At 37.3% G+C, this 21,673-nt stretch overlaps 1 protein-coding gene across 1 annotated transcript; it reads left to right on the top strand.

The window, feature by feature from the left end:
• The first annotated feature begins 1,477 nt into the window (after nucleotides 1-1,477).
• On the top strand, nucleotides 1,478-17,305 carry scamp1 (secretory carrier membrane protein 1). The gene is made up of 9 exons (XM_088336267.1): nucleotides 1,478-1,754; nucleotides 8,044-8,124; nucleotides 8,512-8,622; nucleotides 10,099-10,207; nucleotides 12,454-12,582; nucleotides 12,661-12,820; nucleotides 14,609-14,710; nucleotides 15,282-15,399; nucleotides 16,986-17,305. Exons 1-9 carry the CDS (start codon nucleotides 1,698-1,700, stop codon nucleotides 17,145-17,147), a joined length of 1,029 nt encoding a protein of 342 aa, XP_088192393.1. The 5' UTR covers nucleotides 1,478-1,697; the 3' UTR covers nucleotides 17,148-17,305.
• The last annotated feature ends 4,368 nt before the right edge of the window (nucleotides 17,306-21,673 follow it).

The raw sequence follows: 21,673 nt of genomic DNA, 5'->3' as shown, positions 1-21,673 counted from the left end.
AATGAATACGTTTTTATCTTCATTAGTAAGCATGTTAAAAATTACTTTATTTTTTACTTAAATAAAAAAGCAATAGTTAACATTATCTGCCAATAAAATGTAGTACATTATCCATATTATTAAAAATCAGTTCGAATTTATTTTTGATAAAATTGTACTGTAAATCAACATATTTTTGTAGATAAATACAAAATAAATCCTTAAAATGAGCAAACAACCAATGAACAACATTGTTTTTGCAGCATACGTAAGTAAGCAAAGCACAGTATTTCTTTAAGGTTACCATCCAACATATCTATACATAATATTTTGAGTTGTATTATATCTAAGTTTGAAGCCTGACACATGTGAATATGGCAAAAATTCCTTGGGGTCCAATACTTATGCCAAGCATTATATAATTTGTGTAGTCTGAAGTACCACCCCATCAACTTTTCAACCATTTGCAAGACTTTAAACATGTTTTGTTTTGTTTTTTGCCAAGAATCAACCAGTTGGGACACAATTTTCAGATGAACAGAACATACTGTATATTTGATACATTTTCTAACCAAACTTGCTTTCATTTTGGGGTTGGTCAAGAAGTAAGAAATATTCTGAGGGTATTCTTTGTGTTGTTTATTAGGTAAATAAAATTAACTTGTTTACAAAAATAACCTTTGTTTATATCCATTCGAGAAGTAGTATGTCTTGCTGCAAGTAAACAAGTGTCGCTTTGTCTTTTAAGGTTTGCTATCGCTTATTAAGGGAAATTGCAATCATTAAAAAGGGGAGCCATTTGCTGAGGTTGGTAGGAATGCAACAAAGACGGATATAAATCTCAACAAAAGCAAAAGTTTTGACCATTTAACAGATTGCGGTTTTCCATTCCAATTTTGAAGGGTGTCAAAATTGTGTGTCAAACAGGGTTGGGTAGGGTTACTTTAACTGGATTACTTTCAATTACTTTTGGATTACTCCAATACCAAATATGCTAATAAAAGACAAAAGAAACTAAATATGAATAAAATTATGACTCACAACACGTGGTAAGCTTTCTCTCCTGGCTTTGATCTATTTGATCTCCGGCAAAACTAACATAAAATGCGACAGAAACAAAATAAAAATAAATCCAAACAGCTTGCCAACATCATTTTTGCCGTTCCATGTATTCCGTTACTCCCCAAGCCTGCACAAAATTTAGTCATTTTATTCATATTTAGTTTCTTTTGTCTTTTATTAGCATATTTGGTATTGGAGTAATCCAAAAGAAACTGAAAGTAATCCAGTTAAAGTAACCCTACCCAACCCTGGTGTCAAATTAAGCATTTCATTTTTGCAGTGCATGGACTCTCGAACGAAAGATACAGAATGTTTATGACCCGGCAAAGTTAACATTTTAAATAAGTTTCATAACTTAAATGTTAATGAAGTCTTTGAACGTCACTATTATACACTTTGCGACACGTGATGACGTCACACTATCCGAGGTGCTGAATGCATTGCGTCGCACTCCGGCCGAGCGTCGCCTTTTCCTTCCCCCGGTATTGTTGCATGCTAACGGTGCTAGCAGCTAGCGGAGGGTCCTCCATCAGAGCACGGCGGCGGAGAAGACCGCAAGGCGGCAGAGAGGGGGACCGAAAAGCGACGGATCAAACACTTCGAGGCGACCTGGGACGTTGTAAAACACAGTAACGAGTCCTCTGAAAGGCTGTAAAATGTCCGACTTTGACAGCAATCCCTTCGCAGATCCGGACTTCAACAATCCATTTCAGGTAAACTAACTATTCTGTAGCTGGCGTCTGCTAACTGGTCAAGACTAACGCCACGGATGCATCTCCTGGTACGGAGCTACGTAGTAAGACTAGTTTCTAAGTTAATTTAGCTTAATTGAGAATACACTCGCTTCATAACTAGCGGCAATGGTGAACGAATCGTATTTTGTTAGCATAGGTAGCTATAGCATTTCTCTAGTCGGTACAGATGTAGGTAGCGTAATCGGCTATCTAGTAAGCATTGGGAATATTTTTTTGAAGGCTTTGAGTGGAAGACAGAATGTTTATATGTGGATGTTTAGTCATATCAACAATATTAAACTGAAATAACGACGTGTACTTAAAATGCGTGCCTTCCAAAAGTATTAAGTATTATAATTCCAATTTTAGTCCATACCTGTCAATCTCCACGGCTCCATGCCCTTACTAACTGTCGTATTTTCCCTTACAAAATACAAAATAATCTTACACTATATGTTTTTCAAACGTGTTTATTTATGTAGTTTAACATGTTATATTGTACATGTGTTTCGTTATATCATATATATTGTTAATGAACATTTTGTTGTGATACACTGAGTTGCTCGACATGAACTAGGTTTATTATAAAAAAAGTTCAAAAATGAAGTAGCTTGGAAGTTCACTGTGGAAGGAAAAAACACATGCAAATATAATTAAATAGAATAATACATTTTCTTATTCAAATTATTAATTCATTTTCTGCATTAAATTATTGTTGGTAATATACCGATTAAACGGATAAATACAAACCTGTCTTTTTTAATTTTCTCCTTTTATACACCTTTTTCTTCTTAACTTCATTATACAACATAATAATTTGTAATATAGTGCATCAAAGCAAGTGAGCCGTTTGACAGCCGGTTTTCTGTAATGAGTTAAGCCGAAAAGCCGCTTCTCTAAAAAGAGGCGGACTTACTTTCATTTAATCAAACCCCTCGCTTCGTTTGCAACGAAAAAAACGATACCGAGATAGAGGCTTCCGCGGCGAACTCGTTCGACTTGATTGATTTGCCGTTTCCTGATAGTCGGTGTATATCGGATGGTACTCATAATTGACAAATTTGCGTTTTTCCATACAGATTTTCTCGTATGTCGTACACGTCTTGAAATGCATAATAAACGTACTTGTACGGCAAAACCGTACAGGTTGACAGGTATATATGTTAGTCTCGTTCTCATTTTATAACGTTGTGATTTCTAGCACTATCTACCTCCACGATACCGATAGACAAACAATATACTGATGTCATTTGCTATGTATTCTCATGCTTGTCAACCTCAGCCGATTGCTCTCCTTATTAATGAATGCAATTCCCTTTATCAAGCCATGATAAACTACAAACTCAACTGGGCACCAATCTATTCACAACAAGACACACTTTGTAGAATGAAAACAAAGGTAACTTGTGTACTAAATGACACACTATTTTCTCAGCATCTTTCTTATAGTTGTTTCCCCGCTGTTACAAGGGTTCCCGCGGATCTTTGAAAAGTCTTAAAAGGCATTGAATTCATGATTATAAAGATAAAGCCTCAATAGGCATTAAAATGTCTGGAATTCAGTTTTCGAAAGTCTTAAAGTTGTGCACACATCAATAAGATTTATATTCCTTTTGAACTATTAAGATTTCGTAATAGAGTCCTTTTTCATGCAAAATGCTTCATCAGAAGAGTTCTATGGAATTGAAGGAAAGAAACATTTTTTCAAACAAATGCTAAAACATAACAAATTATCAGGTCAAAAAACAAAACAATGTTAACAAAACATTTACGAAAAGAAATAGAAAGAAGCGTAAGCTTAATCCTACTCCTTCGACTTTCTCAATAATTGTCACTTGCAGTTTGATCTCTTGTGTATCCATAAAACACCTCACGAATATACATATTTACACGGGTTCATATTACCGTATTTTCCGCACTATAAGGCGCACCTAAAAGTCTTGTTTTTTTTCAAAAGCTGACCATGCGCCTTATAACACAGTGCGCCTTATATATGGCTCAATATTAAATTCGCAAGGTCTCGCAACTACGAGAAACAGCCGCCGACTCCATTTTTCGCGCTGTGCATACTGGGAAATATTAAACGATTGGTAGTTGCCGGGGCTCGTGTTGTATTTGTTTACTAAGTGGCAAAATGGCTACCCCATTAAACTGCTTAATTCATATTCAACAAATACAGTATTTGTCTGAATCCAGGGTTATGACTGGTGAAGATGTAAAGCACAATTTACCTTAAACAAACGCAGAATTATTCAGAATGTCACGTTTGAGAGAGAGAGATTCTCTTTCATACGTGCATTTGTATAAGAAAATGGCTCCTGTTAAGAGACACGTGTACAACGCCGAGTTTAAACTCAAAGCGATCAGTCACGCAGCACAACACGGCAATAGAGCGGCAGCGAGAGAGTTAAACTTAAATGAATCGATGGTACGGAAGTGGAGAAAGGATGAAGATAAGCTCCGCCAAGTAAGGAAAACTCAACAAAGTTTCCGTGGCAATAAAGCAAGATGGCCAGAGTTAGAGGAGACACTTGAACAGTGGGTTGTTCAACAAAGAGCGGCAAGCAGAAGTGTCAGTACGATAACTATACGTATGAAGGCAACAGCGCTGGCACAAAAACACCGGACGTGTTGGATGGCCCATTCACTGAGATATGGTCAATTCGAACACAGCAGAAGAAGAATTCGAGGGATTCGTCGATGAGGAGCTTATAGAGTGATCTTTGTTTTTCTTTTGTGTGTTTACGTTTTACATTTTACAGTTATTATGTTATTGCTTTGCACTCGTTGTTTTTGCACATTACGAGTGTCACTTTATTGCGATTGCACTAACGTTTCATTTAAAATAACAGTATCAGACGTTTTTTTCTTTGCGTGTTGACTAAATGGACAAAAAATAAAATGATATGTCGATGTTGTTCAAAGATGTCAAAGATGTGTCAGGAAAATGCTTTACCTCAGAGAAAATAATAAAACGGCTGTTTATTTATTTTGGGAGTGAATGGAGTTGTGGAAAGCTTGTTTGTTAATAAAGTTTGACCTTTTTGAATATTTTGTTGACATTCCCTTGAGCGTGGCAACATCTAGAGGTTGCATGAAGTAACTACATTCTCTACTGTAGTCAAGTCGTCACATTTATTTACCGTAAATAGCCCTTAATCCCAAAAATGTCTCGAAGGACTGCACAGGATTACAATTACAAAATTGCACAATTACCTGATCTTAAACCAGCATGCACTTATAGCGCCTTATAATGGGGTGCGTCTTATGTATGGCATAAGTTTTAAAATATATCATTCATTGAAGGTGCGCCTTATAACATGGTGCGCCATATAGTGCGGAAAATACGGTACAAAAAATAGGGAAATAATAATGAAGACATTAATAAACCACTTGAATTAGTAGTTATCTGCCGGTTTTGACTGAGAAACATTCACTTTATTTTTTGTTTTCCATGTCTAAAGCTTTGGAGAGTGCTGTTTCTTCAGATAGAAACATTTTAACTGGACCCAAATGTGATTTGAAAAAAAAATAATAAATAATCAAGTGTTTAAAATTGCCTCCAATCCATGTGATATTTTTCTTTTGTTTCAATTGTGGTCAGCTTGTTCTTGTTTTCAAAAGGCATTAAAAAAAAGTATTAAAGTCTTGAATTTAACTTAGCTTAAGCTGTAGGAAGCCTGTGTTACTAAGACTATCCCAATTAAAGCGAAACTGGCAAGACAAGATTGGTTTGGGGAAAAAAAAAAGTTTTTTTTTTTTAATTTCTACCGTACAAGAATTGTACTGTGATTGGCTGGCAACCAGTTTAGGGTGTCCACTGCCCGCTGATTACTGGAATGGGCTCCAGCACCCCAGCGGCCCTACTGAGGATAAGCTGTGCAGCTAATGAGATGGGATGAGACAAAAATTGTAACCAAAAAATGTAAAAAAATATCGGGAAAATGTTTACAGGTATGTTTTGCTTGCGATGTGTATTAACTCATTCAGCACAAGCTGCATGCCTCAGCTGGTTTCTACCAAGTTAACTGTTTACTTGAAGCCTGAAAAATTAAGTTAAAATATATTTTTTGTAGCTATACCAGCATGAACCCCCCCAAATGAAATGTTTAACCTTATTTCACCCCCCCAAATCCCACATTTACCTCTAACTACTCTTAAGTAAATTCTACTTGGCAGGTTTTATGTAATGTTTTATGCCAATTCAGATTCTGATCTCAAATATCCAAACATATTATTTTTGAATACATCAAGAAAAACAGCACCCCCAAAGGGTACTTTGATGGCAAAATAACCGTTATAGTGATCCCTCGTTTTTTTTTTGTTCGATGCATTTTAAAGTATTTTATTGCACAATAATTGTAAACAAAAACTTCACGGATTTTGCCCAACATGGCTTATTTTGTAACCCAACCGCTGCAATAAACAAGGGATCACTGTACAGATGCTGCCCTACTTACGAACGATCGTTTGTAAGTTGAATTTGTCCGTACGTTGCTTCAGTTCAATATTTTGTATGTTTAAGGTTTGTATAAGTAACCTGTACAGTATTGTTTTGTACTAAAAATTAAACGTTTAATAAAATTATATGTTTTATAAAGATAAATCAATTTGAGTTTAACTTACTTTTGGAGGATGAGCTTCAACAGTTAAGCGACTTCCTCCTCCATGGTAGAAAGTGGCCGAAAAATAATCCAACCATTTTCTCAACGGCATCATGCTACTATGTTCCACTTTCATTTCAAATGAAACGGCTCGCCTTTTCTTTACACTATACATTGACCATATTCAATGGCTTCACGAGATATTAAACAATAAAAATGTAGAAGTTCTTAGCGTGCTGGAGATACAGTATAGAATGTTTACACACAAGCTACGGAGAAGAAGCGGATTTCTTCTTGGTGATGGATGTTGGGTGACCTCTCACAGTGCCACACGCCGGTAGCAGCGGAAAGAAGCACTACAGTAATGCCCTGTATTCGGAAAAAAAGTGCACACAAAACAAAATCTAACTTACAGCAATGTCCAGATATTTTTCGACATCCCTAAAAAAATGTTCGTATCTACCAATTACGTAAGTCGAATGGTCGTAAGTAGGGGCGCGTCTATACTTCAAAGAAGTAACCATCACTGATGGGTACACTTTCTATACACTTTTTCTTGATTGTCGATGAACGTTTTTTCTATGATTATTCATGTTTCTGCACTCTGATCAGGAGACATAATCAAATATTTTAACAAATAGCAGGGTTCATGATTTGGGATCTTCCACAATAATATTGATGTTGTTGGTATTTTGCATGGTAAAAATTGCACCTGGCTGACCCATCAGCAATAAATTAGCTAGCAGCTAATAGGTTTGACAAAGAGTCACGTCTTTATAGACTTCTTTCTTGTTAGGGGGAAGCCGATTATTCAGATTTTTGTCAAACTACGTAAAATAAAAATGTGATCTTAATAACGTCATTTGGACCTAAGTCATCTCATAATGTCATTCAACATTGTTGTTGACGTCTCGGATCATGCACCAAAAGTAACAATTCACATGTAAGCTCTTAGGATATTTCTTTCTTTAGGTAGTACTTTAAAGCAGTTAACTAGCCTGGGACACATTTGATTATTTTTCTCTGAATCAAATGTGTCAACTCTGGGGCTAAATGTGGCCCGACACATATTTTATGTGCTTCGCGAGAGCCTAAAATATCTGAGCGTCTAAAAATGAAAGGGTCAAGAGTGCATGAACAAAAAATATATTTGGCACAATGCCTTTCGACCACAATACCCCCAAATTGACAGCCACTACATGCCATCAATCCTATATCAATGCCAATGGGTGGAATTGAGAAATAAATTATTGTTAAAATGTCCAAGAATATTTTTTTTAATCTCTTATATTTAATTTATATAGTTCATACATGTGAAGTGAGATTTTTTTCTCTTCAATGCAACAGTAATGTTTTTGACCCGAATAAATATTACATTTGCATTAAGGAGTTGCATTTATTTTACATACCATTCATTTACATTCAGTTACATCTAGAAGCTACGGCCTTTTATGCTCACGTGGCCCTTGGTGAGTTTGACACCCCTGCTCTAAATGATTGTTTTTCTACACTTTCAACAACCCCTTCAACAATTTGCTAAACTGTACACAACTGCCAATGTTACCTTGATGGCAAACAGCTTGGTTTTATACTTTTTATTATCGTATAGTGCTTAATGTTTCTTTTTCTTTTTTTCCTCATCTGTTCCTTTTTTTCCCCCCCAGGATCCGTCAGTGACGCAGGTGACCCGTTCTACTCCTCCTGGCGGTCTAGAAGAATATAACCCCTTCACTGATGCCAGAACGGTCAGCTGAGCTTCTTTTTTTTATTTTTTGTAACAATGCATTTTACTATTTGTGTTATATGCTCCAATCTCATCTTTCTCAGAATTATCAGTCCCAGACTGAACGGTTCAAAGAAGGACCCAACTAAAATTAAAGTTGTTTTACAGGACAACATAATGAACATTGTTTAAAACGAGATTAGAAGTGGCACTCCAGGATAACCATTTATTAAAAGGCTTAAAAAAGAATGTTAGGATAAATAGGCAAAACATTTCAAGGTAGTGCTTGTAGACTGGCCTAAAATGATCGTGTTTCATGTTTTATTACAACAGGATGTACAATTATTGTTCTACATTGAACGTACATAATTATGTTAACGCAAAGTAATTGTTTCTGTTCGTTTTACAGGCTGCCCCTGGAAATGCCCCCAAGGCTGCTCCAGCTCCCTCACAGAACACACAACCTGCCATCATGAAGCCTACAGAAGAGCCCCCGGCCTACTCGCAGCAACAAACGCAGGTCCTACAGTATTTTCTGTCCTATTTTGTGTTTGTTTGGCTTTTTTATTTGGGCACAGCACAAAAAAACAGCATAAACTGCTAATTAACAAAAGGAAATAACAAAATATTTGCACACAATGATATAATATATAAACATGTGACCAAAGGGAGTAGGCTAAAGCTAAAGCTTCAAAAACTGCCTGTCTTTATTCGATCTTTTCTTTCAGAAAGAACAAATTCAAATCAAAACAAGACAACAGAACACAAAAGTGAAATTTGAAAAGAAAAGACATTTCAGACCTGCAATCATACAGCTAGCAACTCCTATAACATATAATGCCTAAAAAAGCTCTTGATTTTAATCCTCCTCGGCACATTTATCGACAATACACATAGTACTGTATATCATTAAAGTCATTATCCAAATTATTCTACAAATGAATTCATTTCCAGGTGGCACAAAGCTTTCTCAATGTTGTCTGAGAATATTGAACCTAGAAGTTAAAGTTACAGTGTAAATAACACAAATATTCCATCCTCTAGTTTTTTTTTTTTTTGTACCTTTGTCTTTGGTTTCTTTGACACAAAATTGCTATGTATTTTGACTTTCTCTTTTGGCACATAATACCTCCCACATGGATTCCATTTGTAGTACAGACGCTGCCCTACCGGGTGGAAACATATGCTAGCCTGGAGAGGGAAGGGCGCTACAAGGCTGTACTTACCCAAGACACACCCCAGGAAAGGGTGCCCCTATGACTCTAGTGGTGAAAGGATCCAACCAACCAACCATGTCTATATTATCATTAGGCCGGGCTGTGGGGAATTTTGTCAGAGATTAATCCGGTCCATGGTATAGAAAAGGTTGGGAACCACTGAAATACAATATTGTATTCCCAACTTGCAAAGTCTTAACGCAGCGCATGACATTCTGAACTGAATGAGGAGAAAGGCATTGAGGGAAGTAATTCGGTATTCCTGAAATATATAAATAAGATCATGGCCTCACATATTCAGCATTGTTTGTCAGTTGCTTAGTTTGAGTTAAGAAAAGTGAAACAAAATGTTATACTTATTTTAAATGACTTTGTTTTCTCATTTCTCTAAAATTTAAAAAATAGTGTGGTTAAGAGATTAGACCTATTGCCGTGTCCTAGTCATCTATGTCCCTAGTGGTCTGGTGGTTAGCATTTGTCGCTCTTACATTCGCTTTTTGAGTTTGACCCTAGTTGTCACAACTGCTATGCAAATATGGTCAGTGACCAATTTTGACTGATCAATACTTGCAATAATGTAATAAAGCACCTGTGTTTCCAATTTATTCAGGACAAGGATTATAAGGCGCATATTCAAAATTCTGACAATCTTGGCGCCTCTTTTAGCACTGAAAACACGGTATAAGAGGGACGCCTTTTTCAGTTGTTGTCCAGAACAAAAGCTTACCTTATTGCAAGTCGGACTCATTTATCTGGCTAAATGTGTGCGTTTGTCGCAGGACCAGGCACGTGCTCAGGCGGATTTGCTGAGAAGGCAAGAGGAGCTGGAGAGGAAAGCGGCCGAGCTGGACCGAAGGGAAAGGGAGCTGCAGTCTCACGGAGGAGTGGGTCAGTAAGTCCATCAGTGCTCTGCCACAAAAACCTTTTTAGTTTGATTAGATTGTCCTATTTCCTTATTTATTTGCTTGTTTTTGCCTTTAGAATATTGATACAGTCAGTGTTGGGACTAACCTGTTGCATAGGAACGCAATTACTTTTCTCTGTAACTATTTCAACGCATTATTAATGAAGTCTTTTGTAACGTTACAGCATTATTTTTGCTTCTTATTTAATGTAGATTATGATTTACAGTGCCCTCGTATTTCAGAATACTTCTGTATTACTTACGAAGTAATACACATCTGTGCAGCACTATGTAACACTTAATACATTTAACGTGGTACCGTGTCAAGCACAGAGTACGAGCGCGCTGAATTTTTCCTCATGGAGATATTTTCCTACCGTACATACTCACATCTAAACCCAATTTACATCTAAAAAATTAAACACTGAAATCAAGTTGGTCAGTTTATATGTGCATATTTGGTGGTGTGTCACCAGTAATGGTCGGTAGTGCGGAGGGTGGTACCGGGGGTGTTTTATACTGGAAAAACAATCCAACAGGGCAAATTTGAGCACAGAATTTGAAGCAATAGTCTGATGTATGTTGTTTTTTTTTTTTTATAAAATCATTTTTGCAACACACCATACCTTGAGATAAAAAGAAAATATATCTCCTACACTGCTGACTTCAAGCTAAAGGTTCTAAAGGCGGCCTAAAAAACAATCAACCGTATAGCAGCAATAAAGTTTGGTTTAGATCAAAAATTGTCAAACCATGGAAAAAGGATAAATCACTGAAAATTGCACCCAAGGCTGAACATGCTTACAAGCGGTATAAGCATGGACAGTACCCAGAAATGGAGAAGGAGATTTTCGAGTGGTTTGAGGCCCAGAGACAAAATGGATATGGAGTGTCTTGGCTAATGTTGGTTTGAAAGCTCTTAAGATTGCATAAGCCAAAAAATATGGAGTGTTCAGTGCCTCCACACGTTGGCGTACAACAGAGGTCTCAAACTAAACTTGGGATGGGAGCTAGGTTCTGGGTGAGGGGGTCCATATCGGGTTTACCACAAGAAAAGCTGTGATAAAAACATTCCACTGTTCTCAAATATATTTTAGAACAATTGATACACCAAATTAAATCTAAAATTAAAAACATTAAGAATTGAATTGAAAGAAATCAATAATAAATATTCCATCTTTTGCATGGGCTTTTTTGGTGGGGTACCTTTAGCAACAAGGTGGCTGTGTTTATTATTTGACTTCTAAATATAGCTGTATGTTGTGCAGAAGTCTTCAATCTTTTTCAAGCTGAGAGCTACTTTTTGTTACTAATTAGCATAAAAAGTAACCCTGTTTTCTAAAATAAAAACTAATGTTATTACTATGTTGTTACTATGTTATTACCAGGTTAGTTATTAGAATTAAGTTTAAACAAACTAACAAAAATACCACCAACAAAAATAATTTTACATGAAAATTTCAATGACCCAGCACTGGTGAGCTATTTTCAGAACAGGTTTGCAGGCAACTTGGCTGTCCTTGAGGAGCATTACGTTGGAGACCACAGGTGTGTAGTGCAACCAAAAACGAGTGCTATAAAGCACATGGAAGAATACAAGCAACGAAACTCCATGTGACTAAACTGCACCATTATTCTTCTCATTTTTCTGTTCAGCCTATCACAATGTTTTTGTTTTTTTCTGTTTATTTAGCAGCAAGAGCGTGGACAATCGGCTCATGTTATGTAAAATAAATGCAAATTTCTCAACTTATGAGTAGTTTATATCATATTTCAAATATTTTAGCTTGTTTTTAAAATATTTGGGGATATTTTTTTTGGTAAATGTTTTTTTTCTACCACTAGGAAGCACAAAACAATACACACTGTCCCTGTCCCTTTAAACATTTATATGAAGGCAGGGGGCTCAAACTATCGTACTGTGGGCTGCAATTGGCCCTGGTGTACTCATTTTCTTCTATTTATTTTAGTATGTAGCTATTTTAAAGCAATCTTTGGGGGTCGGCTTCTATGTGAATACATACGATAATTTGTGACAGGATAGTTACTTTCAGAGTAACGTGCTACTTTTTGGTGTCATAAATTTAGGGGTAGATGAATATTTTTAAATGATGTAACTAATAACTGTAATTACTAATGTTCTGTAACGCGCCCAACACTGAATACAGCCAATGACTGATGATGCTTTTGCCGCTCAGGCTACAACTATTTAAACAAAACATCTCGGCAGGTCGTAAGAACAACTGGCCCCCCATGCCGGAGAAGTTCCCGGTGGGTCCCTGTTTTTACCACGACATCGCAGTGGATATTCCCATCGAGTTCCAGAAGACGGTGAAGATTATGTACAACCTGTGGATGTGTAAGTCAGGTTCTTTTTTTTATGTCATCCTCTGAGTGATTTTTACTGGTTATGTCATTTACCGTGCTTTTCTACCAGTCCACGCCGGCACGCTGTTTGTCAACATGTTTGGTTGCTTGGCCTGGTTCTGTGTGGACCAGACCCATGGCGTGGACTTTGGACTGGCCATGCTGTGGTTTCTGCTTTTTACGCCTTGCTCCTTTGTCTGCTGGTACAGACCGCTGTATGGAGCTTTCAGGTGAGCGAAACTTACACAACTGTATGTAGAAGTATGGTGATCTTACAAGATTACATTGAGAGAGTACAAAGGGATCACGATTTACAAAGCTGTCAACCTAAAATAATTTTCCTCAGTTGCTGTCTTGTATTTAAGGCAGGCGTGTTACTCTTTTTAGCTCGGGGGGCACATGGTAAAAAAAAACACTATCACGAGGGCCACACTAGTAAATTATAGGCATAATAAGTGTGCCTAAGCTTGTAGGGTTGGGGAATTTTCAGAGGCTCACAATTGAATTACGATTAAGATTCAGGGGGGTAAGATTTGTTTTGTTTTTCTTTTTTTTTTTTTTTCCTTTAAGATTCAATCTCTTGTAGTGGTTTATCAAAACAAAACAAAAAAACAACAACTATTGAATTCATTTCTGCTACAGAAGGGGTTGGAAACAAATGAACCGCACCATCTTACTTTTGCCTAGCCTTTTGCAACTTTTTTGTTTTTGGGGGTACTTTAGCAGCAAGGTGGCCGACAATTGTGTCAGGTCCCTCTCGGTGGCCACCTGTAAAATAGATGCAAATTTATCAATCTGCGATTTGTTCTCAGCTCAGGGATGCTGCTGGAAATGTGAATTTCCCTTCGGGGATGAACAAAGTATCTATCTATCTATCTATCTATCTATCTATCTATCTATCTATCTATCTATCTATCTATCTATTATTTAAGAAAATGCATGTGATCGATATGTGATCGTTTGCTTATTATTTAAATCAATTTTGATTTTTTTTTCTTTTCTTTTTTTTTATATCTTTGGGATGCGCTAGACATCCCAGCTTTCTTCAAACGCTTGAAATTAAAATGTGTTCTGTCTAACATGAAATTTTGACAAATGCGCAATTTGGCCCAAAATTATTTTTTTTAAATAAAAAAAAATGATAAAACCATTAATACAATTGTTTTAAAGACATTTGCCATATTACAAAGATTTTTCTTGCTGACAGTTATCTCCATTGTCCATGTATCCCAACATTATTTGATATTACATTTATCCCTTTTAAGTCTTTTATTAAATGTTTATCCTGGAGTGCCACCTATAATCGCTGTGTAAACAGTGTTCAGTTTGTTGTTATAAATAAAATAAAGACAATTCTAAACTGTGGAATTTTCCAAAACTGCAAAAATAACAATACCAGCTCAATTTCCTTGCATTCATTTTAAAGAAAAGAATTGTCTTTGTAATTGATAACAACGTAGCGCCAATTGTTTGCAAAGAGTTCAGACGTGGTACTCGAGCATATATATACATATGTAATAAAAGAGTTAAAGAGAAAAATAAGATTGAAAAAATGTAAGGATCTATTGGCAAAAATATTTTCAAGGTAGTGTAAGTTGTAATAATAGTGCAATGAAAAAAAGTGCATCATCCTAATGGCGCAGTGAAAAGTAGTGCAATAACATTGAGCATCAACAATTTTCCCAAATAAGTAGGTAAGATAAGGTATGAATACCCATTCTTTGATCCAACTGGCAAAATAAATACATTTCACAGTTTTTCACGCTTGTTTAGGGTGGTGATGGCCCTGGTGAAGAACTGTCTCTGATACTTTTAGTTCTTATTTTTAACAATTCTGGAGCGCCTCCTTGTGGGCAGCTGGTTAAAGTGGTGGCTAGATTGAGAGGAATCCTGTTAATGTTGTTAGCCAGATAAATACTGTTGTATAACCGTTAATTGCCTGCTTTCACTCCATGACAATACAAAGGAAATTATTATTATTATTATTATTATTAGTGTGCTTTGCCTCTCCACTACAGGAGCGACAGTTCTTTTCGCTTCTTTGTCTTCTTCTTCGTCTACATTTGCCAGTTCGGAGTTCACGTGCTACAAACCATCGGCATCACCGGCTGGGGCACTTGGTGAGCGAGTTTCAAAGTCACACTCCCGGTCAGGTCAAAATCTTTGCTGGTGATTTGTTTAAAGATTAGTAGACACTCAAAATAAGGAGAACGAACCTAAATTGATTTTGAACTTGCAAGGACAACAGGGAGAGAGGCCAAGCCTCAAATGAGAGATTCCAACTTGTTACAAAGACCCTATAAGCGTAGATTTAGAGATCAAATCTCAGAGAGCAAAGCATTCCACAGCATCGGGGCCCGAATGGATAACGCTCTCGAACCTGAGGATCTCTTCTTGGCTCTTGGGATCACTAATAGACCAGAATTACATAGATAATTGAATATATAAAGGTTTCTGCTTTGCCAGTTTTGACTATCGTGAGGCATTTCTGGAACACAACCCCGGCGAAAAACAGGGGATTTCTGTATCCAAACACATTTATTTTATGATTATATTGAATTAGATAAATGATGGAAAATACTCTATACTGATTAGTAGTGAAAATAACAATCTGGCATCCCATGCATTCTCCTTTGCTGTCGTCCACTATTAAAAATAGAATTAACTTATGATTTGAGTTTTGTCTTGCAGTGGCTGGATCACGGCTCTCATGGGCCTGAACACAAGCATCCCAGTGGGCATCATCATGTTACTCATCGCGGCACTCTTTACAACACTGTCTGTGGGTTCCCTCATCATGTTTAAAAAGGTACAATACTCGTGTTGGCTTATTTAAAGAAGATCTAGTTTCGATTTGCTTTTTGGGGTTTTGGGGTGGGCGATACTTGGAATTTTAGTATCCAAGTATATGCGGATAGTTTTGATCTGTATCAAAGTTTTTATTTGGAAATGTCATGATCGTTGAACAATTGACATCCCCTACCTTCCTTCTTTGAGTAAGTCTATGATTACAATAATTACAGATAAAAGAGCTTAGTCCCTACAATGTTTTATTTTTTATTCATTGACTACATTACAAACTTTAACGGTATAAAAAGTAAATATACTGATTTAATTACAACTGTTTTAGAACAAAAGTCAAGAGACACTAACCCCAAAAATCAGCAATGTATCGAAAATACAAAAATAACAATGTCAACATAATAAATGGAATATTTTCAATTGCACAATATATTGAAAATAATGAATGTGGTATTTAATGTGTCATTTGATTGTAATGTACAACAAAATTTGGAGTGCTTCTCTTAGTGCAAGAAGTCAAGTCATGTTAATCTGAATAGCCCTTAATCACAATGAGTCTCAAAGGGCCGCACAGACCACAGATTAATGCAAACTACAGACTATTATTACAATATCCCCTGATCTAAAACCTATACGAGGGCAAGGAAAAACTCAAAAACCTCAACATGAGGAAAATGAAGAAACCTTGGGAATTCTTGAAATGAGCCAGGACTCCTTTATGATAAAATAGCAAATGTAGTGGTTTCCCACAAGTTGTAGCTCCTGATCATCCGTTTTAGGGGTAATGGATCTGACGTTGGTAAGATACAGCTATGGCAGGGGTGGCTTGCAAGACTTGTTACATAGCCACAGCCTCCGTCTCTTCCTGGGCCAAATAGCAATCCACGAAGCACCCGGTGGTCTGCCTATTCGTCGGGATCTTGTATCAATGTCGGCAGCCCATGTCCACAACCTCTTGTCGGATGTAGAGGTGTAACGCCGATGTATTCGTGGATACAGTCCAAAGACAAACATTGAGTAGATACACAGAAAAGCACTGGATGGGTGAGCCAAGAGCCGCTGCACTCGTGTTGGCCCCCCATATCAGATATAAAAAGCAAAAAAGTGCAAATAATGTTAACAAGACGATGTAAAAAAAAAAAAAAGAAAAACCATTAACACTATAAAAATAAACCTAGCGTGGAATGCAATTACTGTATAACAAGGCAACTAAAATACTTTCCATCACACAATATTGTGAAAATAAAGTCAGTATTGCAAATAAAGTTTAAACACATTTGGATCCAATTCAACAGTATGTATAATTCTAAACCCCGCTAACAACAATTATAGTGATTGTTACAATGAGAAGACGATAGATCCCAGGACAATAGTATCGATCCAATCCAAGCACTTCCTCAGCATCAATAATGACAATATTTGAACTGATCTGCACACCCCTCCATTGGGGGAATCATAGGAAATTGGTGGAGGAGCGAAGTATCGATGCGATCCAAATATCGATCTGCCCACTCCTTCCCTGGTGACATTATAGACATTACAGTTTATTGTCTGAAAAAAAAAAAAGATTTGCTAAGTACATCATCTGTGCAGGTCCACGCACTGTATCGGACCACCGGTGCCAGTTTCGAGAAGGCTCAGCAGGAATTTGCCACCGGTGTCATGTCCAACAAGACGGTCCAGACGGCAGCAGCCAACGCTGCGGCCAACGCCGCATCAAACGCTGCTCGCGGGGCCTTCAAGCCTCATCCATAAACACCCACAGTTGCACAAATGTGTCCTTCCTGAAATCACTCCCTTGTTTTGCTCTTCAAAAGAATGCTTTCAACTTCATCTTGAACCTCATAACCAGTCTGCTGGTGTGCTTCCCGGGCCCATACGAGTCACACTACCTGCCAGTCGTCTCCATTAGCGGGATTTACGAGCCCACAGCTAAAAATAACCCTTTATTGGAGCGGACGCGTTTGTTACTGACTAGTTTAGAGTTCAGTAAATACTTTCTAGAGGTAAGATCGGCCCTAAAAATGTGAACCGACCCGCGGGTATTAAAGCCCGAATCACCCTAAGCCCGACAAATTAACTTGACTTCATGAATCGAGCCCAGAGCAAACCCGAATTTCCATATTTAGTTTGAGAGGACTTGGGAAGAAGAGGAGTGTGAGGAGAGCGAGAAAGAATAAATTGCGCGAATCCAGATAAAAAGAAACAAAAAACAATGACCGGTGGATAATTTAAATAAAAAATCAGCGAGAGAGAAACATGAACTTGAACATTATGATTGACATTTCTGCACTGGCACAAATTCCGGGCTGGCATCAGGCTTAAGATCTTACCGCTAACAGACTTAAAATAAGGAGAGAAGACATCAATGGATTTTGAACTTGCAAGGACAGAACAGGGAGAGAAGCCAAACCTCAGATAAGAGATTCGAACATGATCTCAAGGCCCTCCCACTGAGCCCTTTCTCTTTATGAAATCTCGTAGGTTACAAAAACAGATCAGCCTTCAAGGCTGTGAGAATCAAAGAACAGCATTGTGATGGGCTGATAATGATTTAAACAGTGCATAATAGTCAAAATCACGAACTGGCATCCGGTGTCAATTATCAAAACAAACTCACTCACCCCACGGGAAAAAAAGGACAGTTTGATGTGTGCAGGTCGAAGTACATACAACGAGCTTGTTAATTTGTTAACATCCCATGCCCTTAGATGTGAATCGCATGTCCCTCGGTTGTTTGACACACACCTGGTAAACAGGAAGACGAATGAAAATATGTGTATTTTTAGTTTGGCATAATTGTTGTGGTCGCTCGTCAGATGTCGAACAAATTTGTAGCTGCTATCGATCCGGACTTGACTCTTTGCAATGTATGGGTTCTTTCTACAGACGCTGCCCTACTTACGAACAAGATAGGTTCCGGAGGAATGTTCGTAAGTTGAATTGGTTCAGTATTTTGTTTTGTATTTATAAGGTTTATGTATGTTTAAGGCTTGTATAAGTTACCTGTATCGTTTTGTACTACAAAATACACATTTCATAAAATAATGTGCTCTAGAAAGATACGTTAAGTTTAACTTACTTTTGGAAGATGAGCTTCAAGAGTTAGGAGACTTGAAAGTGGACGAAAAAAAAAGCTATCCAACCATTTTCTCAACCGCATCAAGCTTTCTTATTCCACTTTCATTTCAAAAGAAACGGCTCGCCTCTTCCTTACACTTTACACCGACCATATTGAATGGATGCACAAGATATCAAACAATAAAAAAAAGTTCTTAGCCTGCCAGACATACAGTACAGTATGTTTACACACGAACTAGAAAGAGAAAGCGGATTTCTTCTTCGGGGTGGATGCTGGGTGAGCTCTCACAGCGCCACCACTCGCCAGTAGCAGCGGAAAGAAGCACTACAATAATGTCCTGTTCTCGTGAAAAAGGTGCACAATACAAAATCTAACTTACAGCAATGTCCGGATATTTTTCGACATCCCAAAAAAAGGTTGTATCTGCCGTTTTTCGTAATTCGAATGGTTGTAGGTAGGGGAGCGTCTGTCCTCCATAAACAAGCCGACCTAAAAGTGGGTGGAGCTAGGCTAGGTTTATGGTTATGACTGAGAAATGGTGTAAATGTAATTTTGTGTTTTAATTTTGGCACCTGACTGAATGCTACGCAGTACTCCACATACTGTACATTATTGTTTTCAGCTAAGGCACATGATTGATTTTTAACTTATGACACGACCCAACAATTTACACAGTATGTACTAAAATGCAAGTAGACAGCAAATTGTTTTGAAATCTGGAATACAAAGCTAGGCGTAAGTATCGCAACAAGTGGCCGCAAACTTCAGCTGAACTTGGTACCACCAGAGGCAGAACAACAAAAATCGAATTAATGTCACTTAATAAATTATCAATCCATTGATATCAGTTGCTAGTTTAATTCAAAGCTGCACAGACTTTTCCAGGGGTGGGCACATTTTGAGTCACAGGCTCCATTGGGTTTAAAATCTGGCACAAGGTCCGGAAGGAAAAATACTAGAAATTATATTTCTAATTTGGGGCATTTTTTTAAATTTATTTTTACTTTTTTCGCACATTTGGGCAAAAATATACTGACAAAGGAGATGAGTTTTTCTAAAATTGCAGCAAAGATGCATTTATGAATAAACAAGCATGCATACATGTACAAGTACATGTTATGTTTATTATTTTTAATAAAACATTTAATCACTTTGGTTTCAAGGCACTCATAATTAAAGCAAAGTAATAAATGATGTCCCATTTTCAAGCACTAAATTTGATAAATATGCATTGAAAAGTTCAACATTTTCGACAGCCTCCTCAGAAGCTTTGACTTTTGATTACATTTGAGAAATATCTTGATAAAGAAATTAAATACATGATTAAAATAGCAGGTAAATGTTGAATGTTAGGGTACAATGGTGGCACTAAATCTACAATAGTACTTTGTTAAAGTATTTAATACACACGTCTCAAGCAAACAGCCCAGAAGCCAATTTCCGGCCCTTATAATAGTTTAAGCCCCCCCCCGTCCCCGCCTTAGTATAAAAGTTAAAGGGACAGTGTGTACTATTTGACCCACTAGGTTTTGTGTTATTCTGTCATGCAACTGGAAACAAGTGCTAAAAATCATAAGAGACTCAAAGTGTTCAAGAAGCACAATTTTTTTTCCTACTTTTTTCTTTTTGCCCGGCCTTTCACCAGGTTTTTGATTTTTCGGATGCCCTTAGCGACAAGATTGGCGTCAAGTATTACATCTCCCTAAGTGAAGCTCGTGTTATATAATAAATTAAAATTTCCCTACAAGATTTTTTTTAATGCCAGTTTGTACGATAGTTTGTGTTTTTTTTTGCCGATTATTTTGATCAATACGCTTTTTTAAATGAATTGCATTGTATTAATACTAGGAGGCACTGAATAATACACACTGTCACTTTAAGTGCAGCCCTTGCTTAATATGGATTCATTTATTCATGATTGATTGAATTCATTTGAATGGGTGTTCTTAATCTTTTTCTTTTTTTTTTTTTTTTGACCTTATTTTTTGTTGGCAACTGTCAAAAACTGGAACTCGTTGGAACTCTGCTGTGGAAAACACCCAGAATCCCCCGATTAAATGCGTACAATTAGTTTTAACATTTTTGTTTGGCGGGCCAGATGAAAAAGCCTCACGGGAATGTGGCCCACGGGCCGTAGTTTTCTCTCCCGGGCTATTGGAACTGTTGTATTTTCACAATTACTTTGGGGTGGGGGATGCGTGCCATACGGCGAATTGCTGCAAAAGAACTGGATCTCGGCCATTGTGTTGTGGCTCGTGTGTTGAAAGTCATTAATAGGTGGACATTAACCCCAGTATTGCTCATTTTTACTGTAATAGTTTTATTTTTTAGTTCTTATTTATGAAATAATTTATAATTGTGGTTTTATCAATGATTCAAGTGTTACAAACATCAAACGGTGCGCTAGTGTTCAAGTGACGGCCGATTCAGAGAAGTGTTGTACTACTGTATGTCCTCAGAAGCTGTGAGAATTCTACCAAATGTCCATTTTTTTTAATTCATAGTTTGCTGGCGGATATTTTGGCATTTCTTTCATTTCAACAAACATGAATCGTGCAAGCCGGTCTACACTTGAAAAATGTCAAGAAAATGAGAAAAAAAAAACAAGATGTTTACCGTGTTACTTCACTAAATCGAGTGCAAACTAATACCGTATTTGTACATTCTGTAAAGAGCATTCGATGCCCCGATAGGAGTCGCGTGCATAAAAGACATTGAATGCACTCTCGCCTGGCCTTTGTCGCATGTGAAATAGTTTTCAGTTTTGTATATTTATGGTATTAACATGGAATAAAGATTTCAGAGACAATCCTTGTACTCGCTTATCTGGGGGTCATTGCACAAAACGACGATAAGGGATTAAGCTGGGATATGTTTGTTATTTTGCCTGAATTGAGCCTCAAATTGGTTGCATGTAAACTGGTCAAATTAAGCTCGGCTCAGTGACGATGGTGATTCATTCCGTACGGAAGGCTTTGCCAACCTTTTCGAAGTGCTACTTTTTTTGTTACTGAAGGATACTAGTTTGATATGCGTTTCTAAAATAACATGTTATTACTATGTTGTTACCAAGTTGTCATTGTTAGAGGTTAAAAAGGGACACAGATTAGAGGTAAGATCGGGCCAAAAAAAAGCACCCGAGCCCGACGCAGGCCCGAGGGGTATTAAACCCGACCCGGACCGAGCCCGACTAATTAAC

The sequence above is a fragment of the Urocampus carinirostris genome, chromosome 5 (assembly GCF_059441175.1).
Source record: "Urocampus carinirostris isolate Australia breed hairy pipefish chromosome 5, RoL_Ucar_1.0, whole genome shotgun sequence".
Taxonomy (NCBI): Eukaryota; Metazoa; Chordata; class Actinopteri; order Syngnathiformes; family Syngnathidae; genus Urocampus; species Urocampus carinirostris.
The sequence above is the reverse complement of the archived record's forward strand: the minus strand, read 5'-3'. Positions and strand labels throughout refer to the sequence as shown.

Excerpts from the sequence above, each read along its gene's own strand:
- scamp1 (XM_088336267.1), top strand. The coding sequence starts at position 1,698 with ATGTCCGACTTTGACAGCAATCCCTTCGCAGATCCGGACTTCAACAAT. Across the intron at positions 10,208-12,453 it reads GCAGTCTCACGGAGGAGTGG|GTCGTAAGAACAACTGGCCC; the intron begins GTCAGTAAGTCC and ends ACATCTCGGCAG. Across the intron at positions 14,711-15,281 it reads ATCACCGGCTGGGGCACTTG|TGGCTGGATCACGGCTCTCA; the intron begins GTGAGCGAGTTT and ends TTTGTCTTGCAG.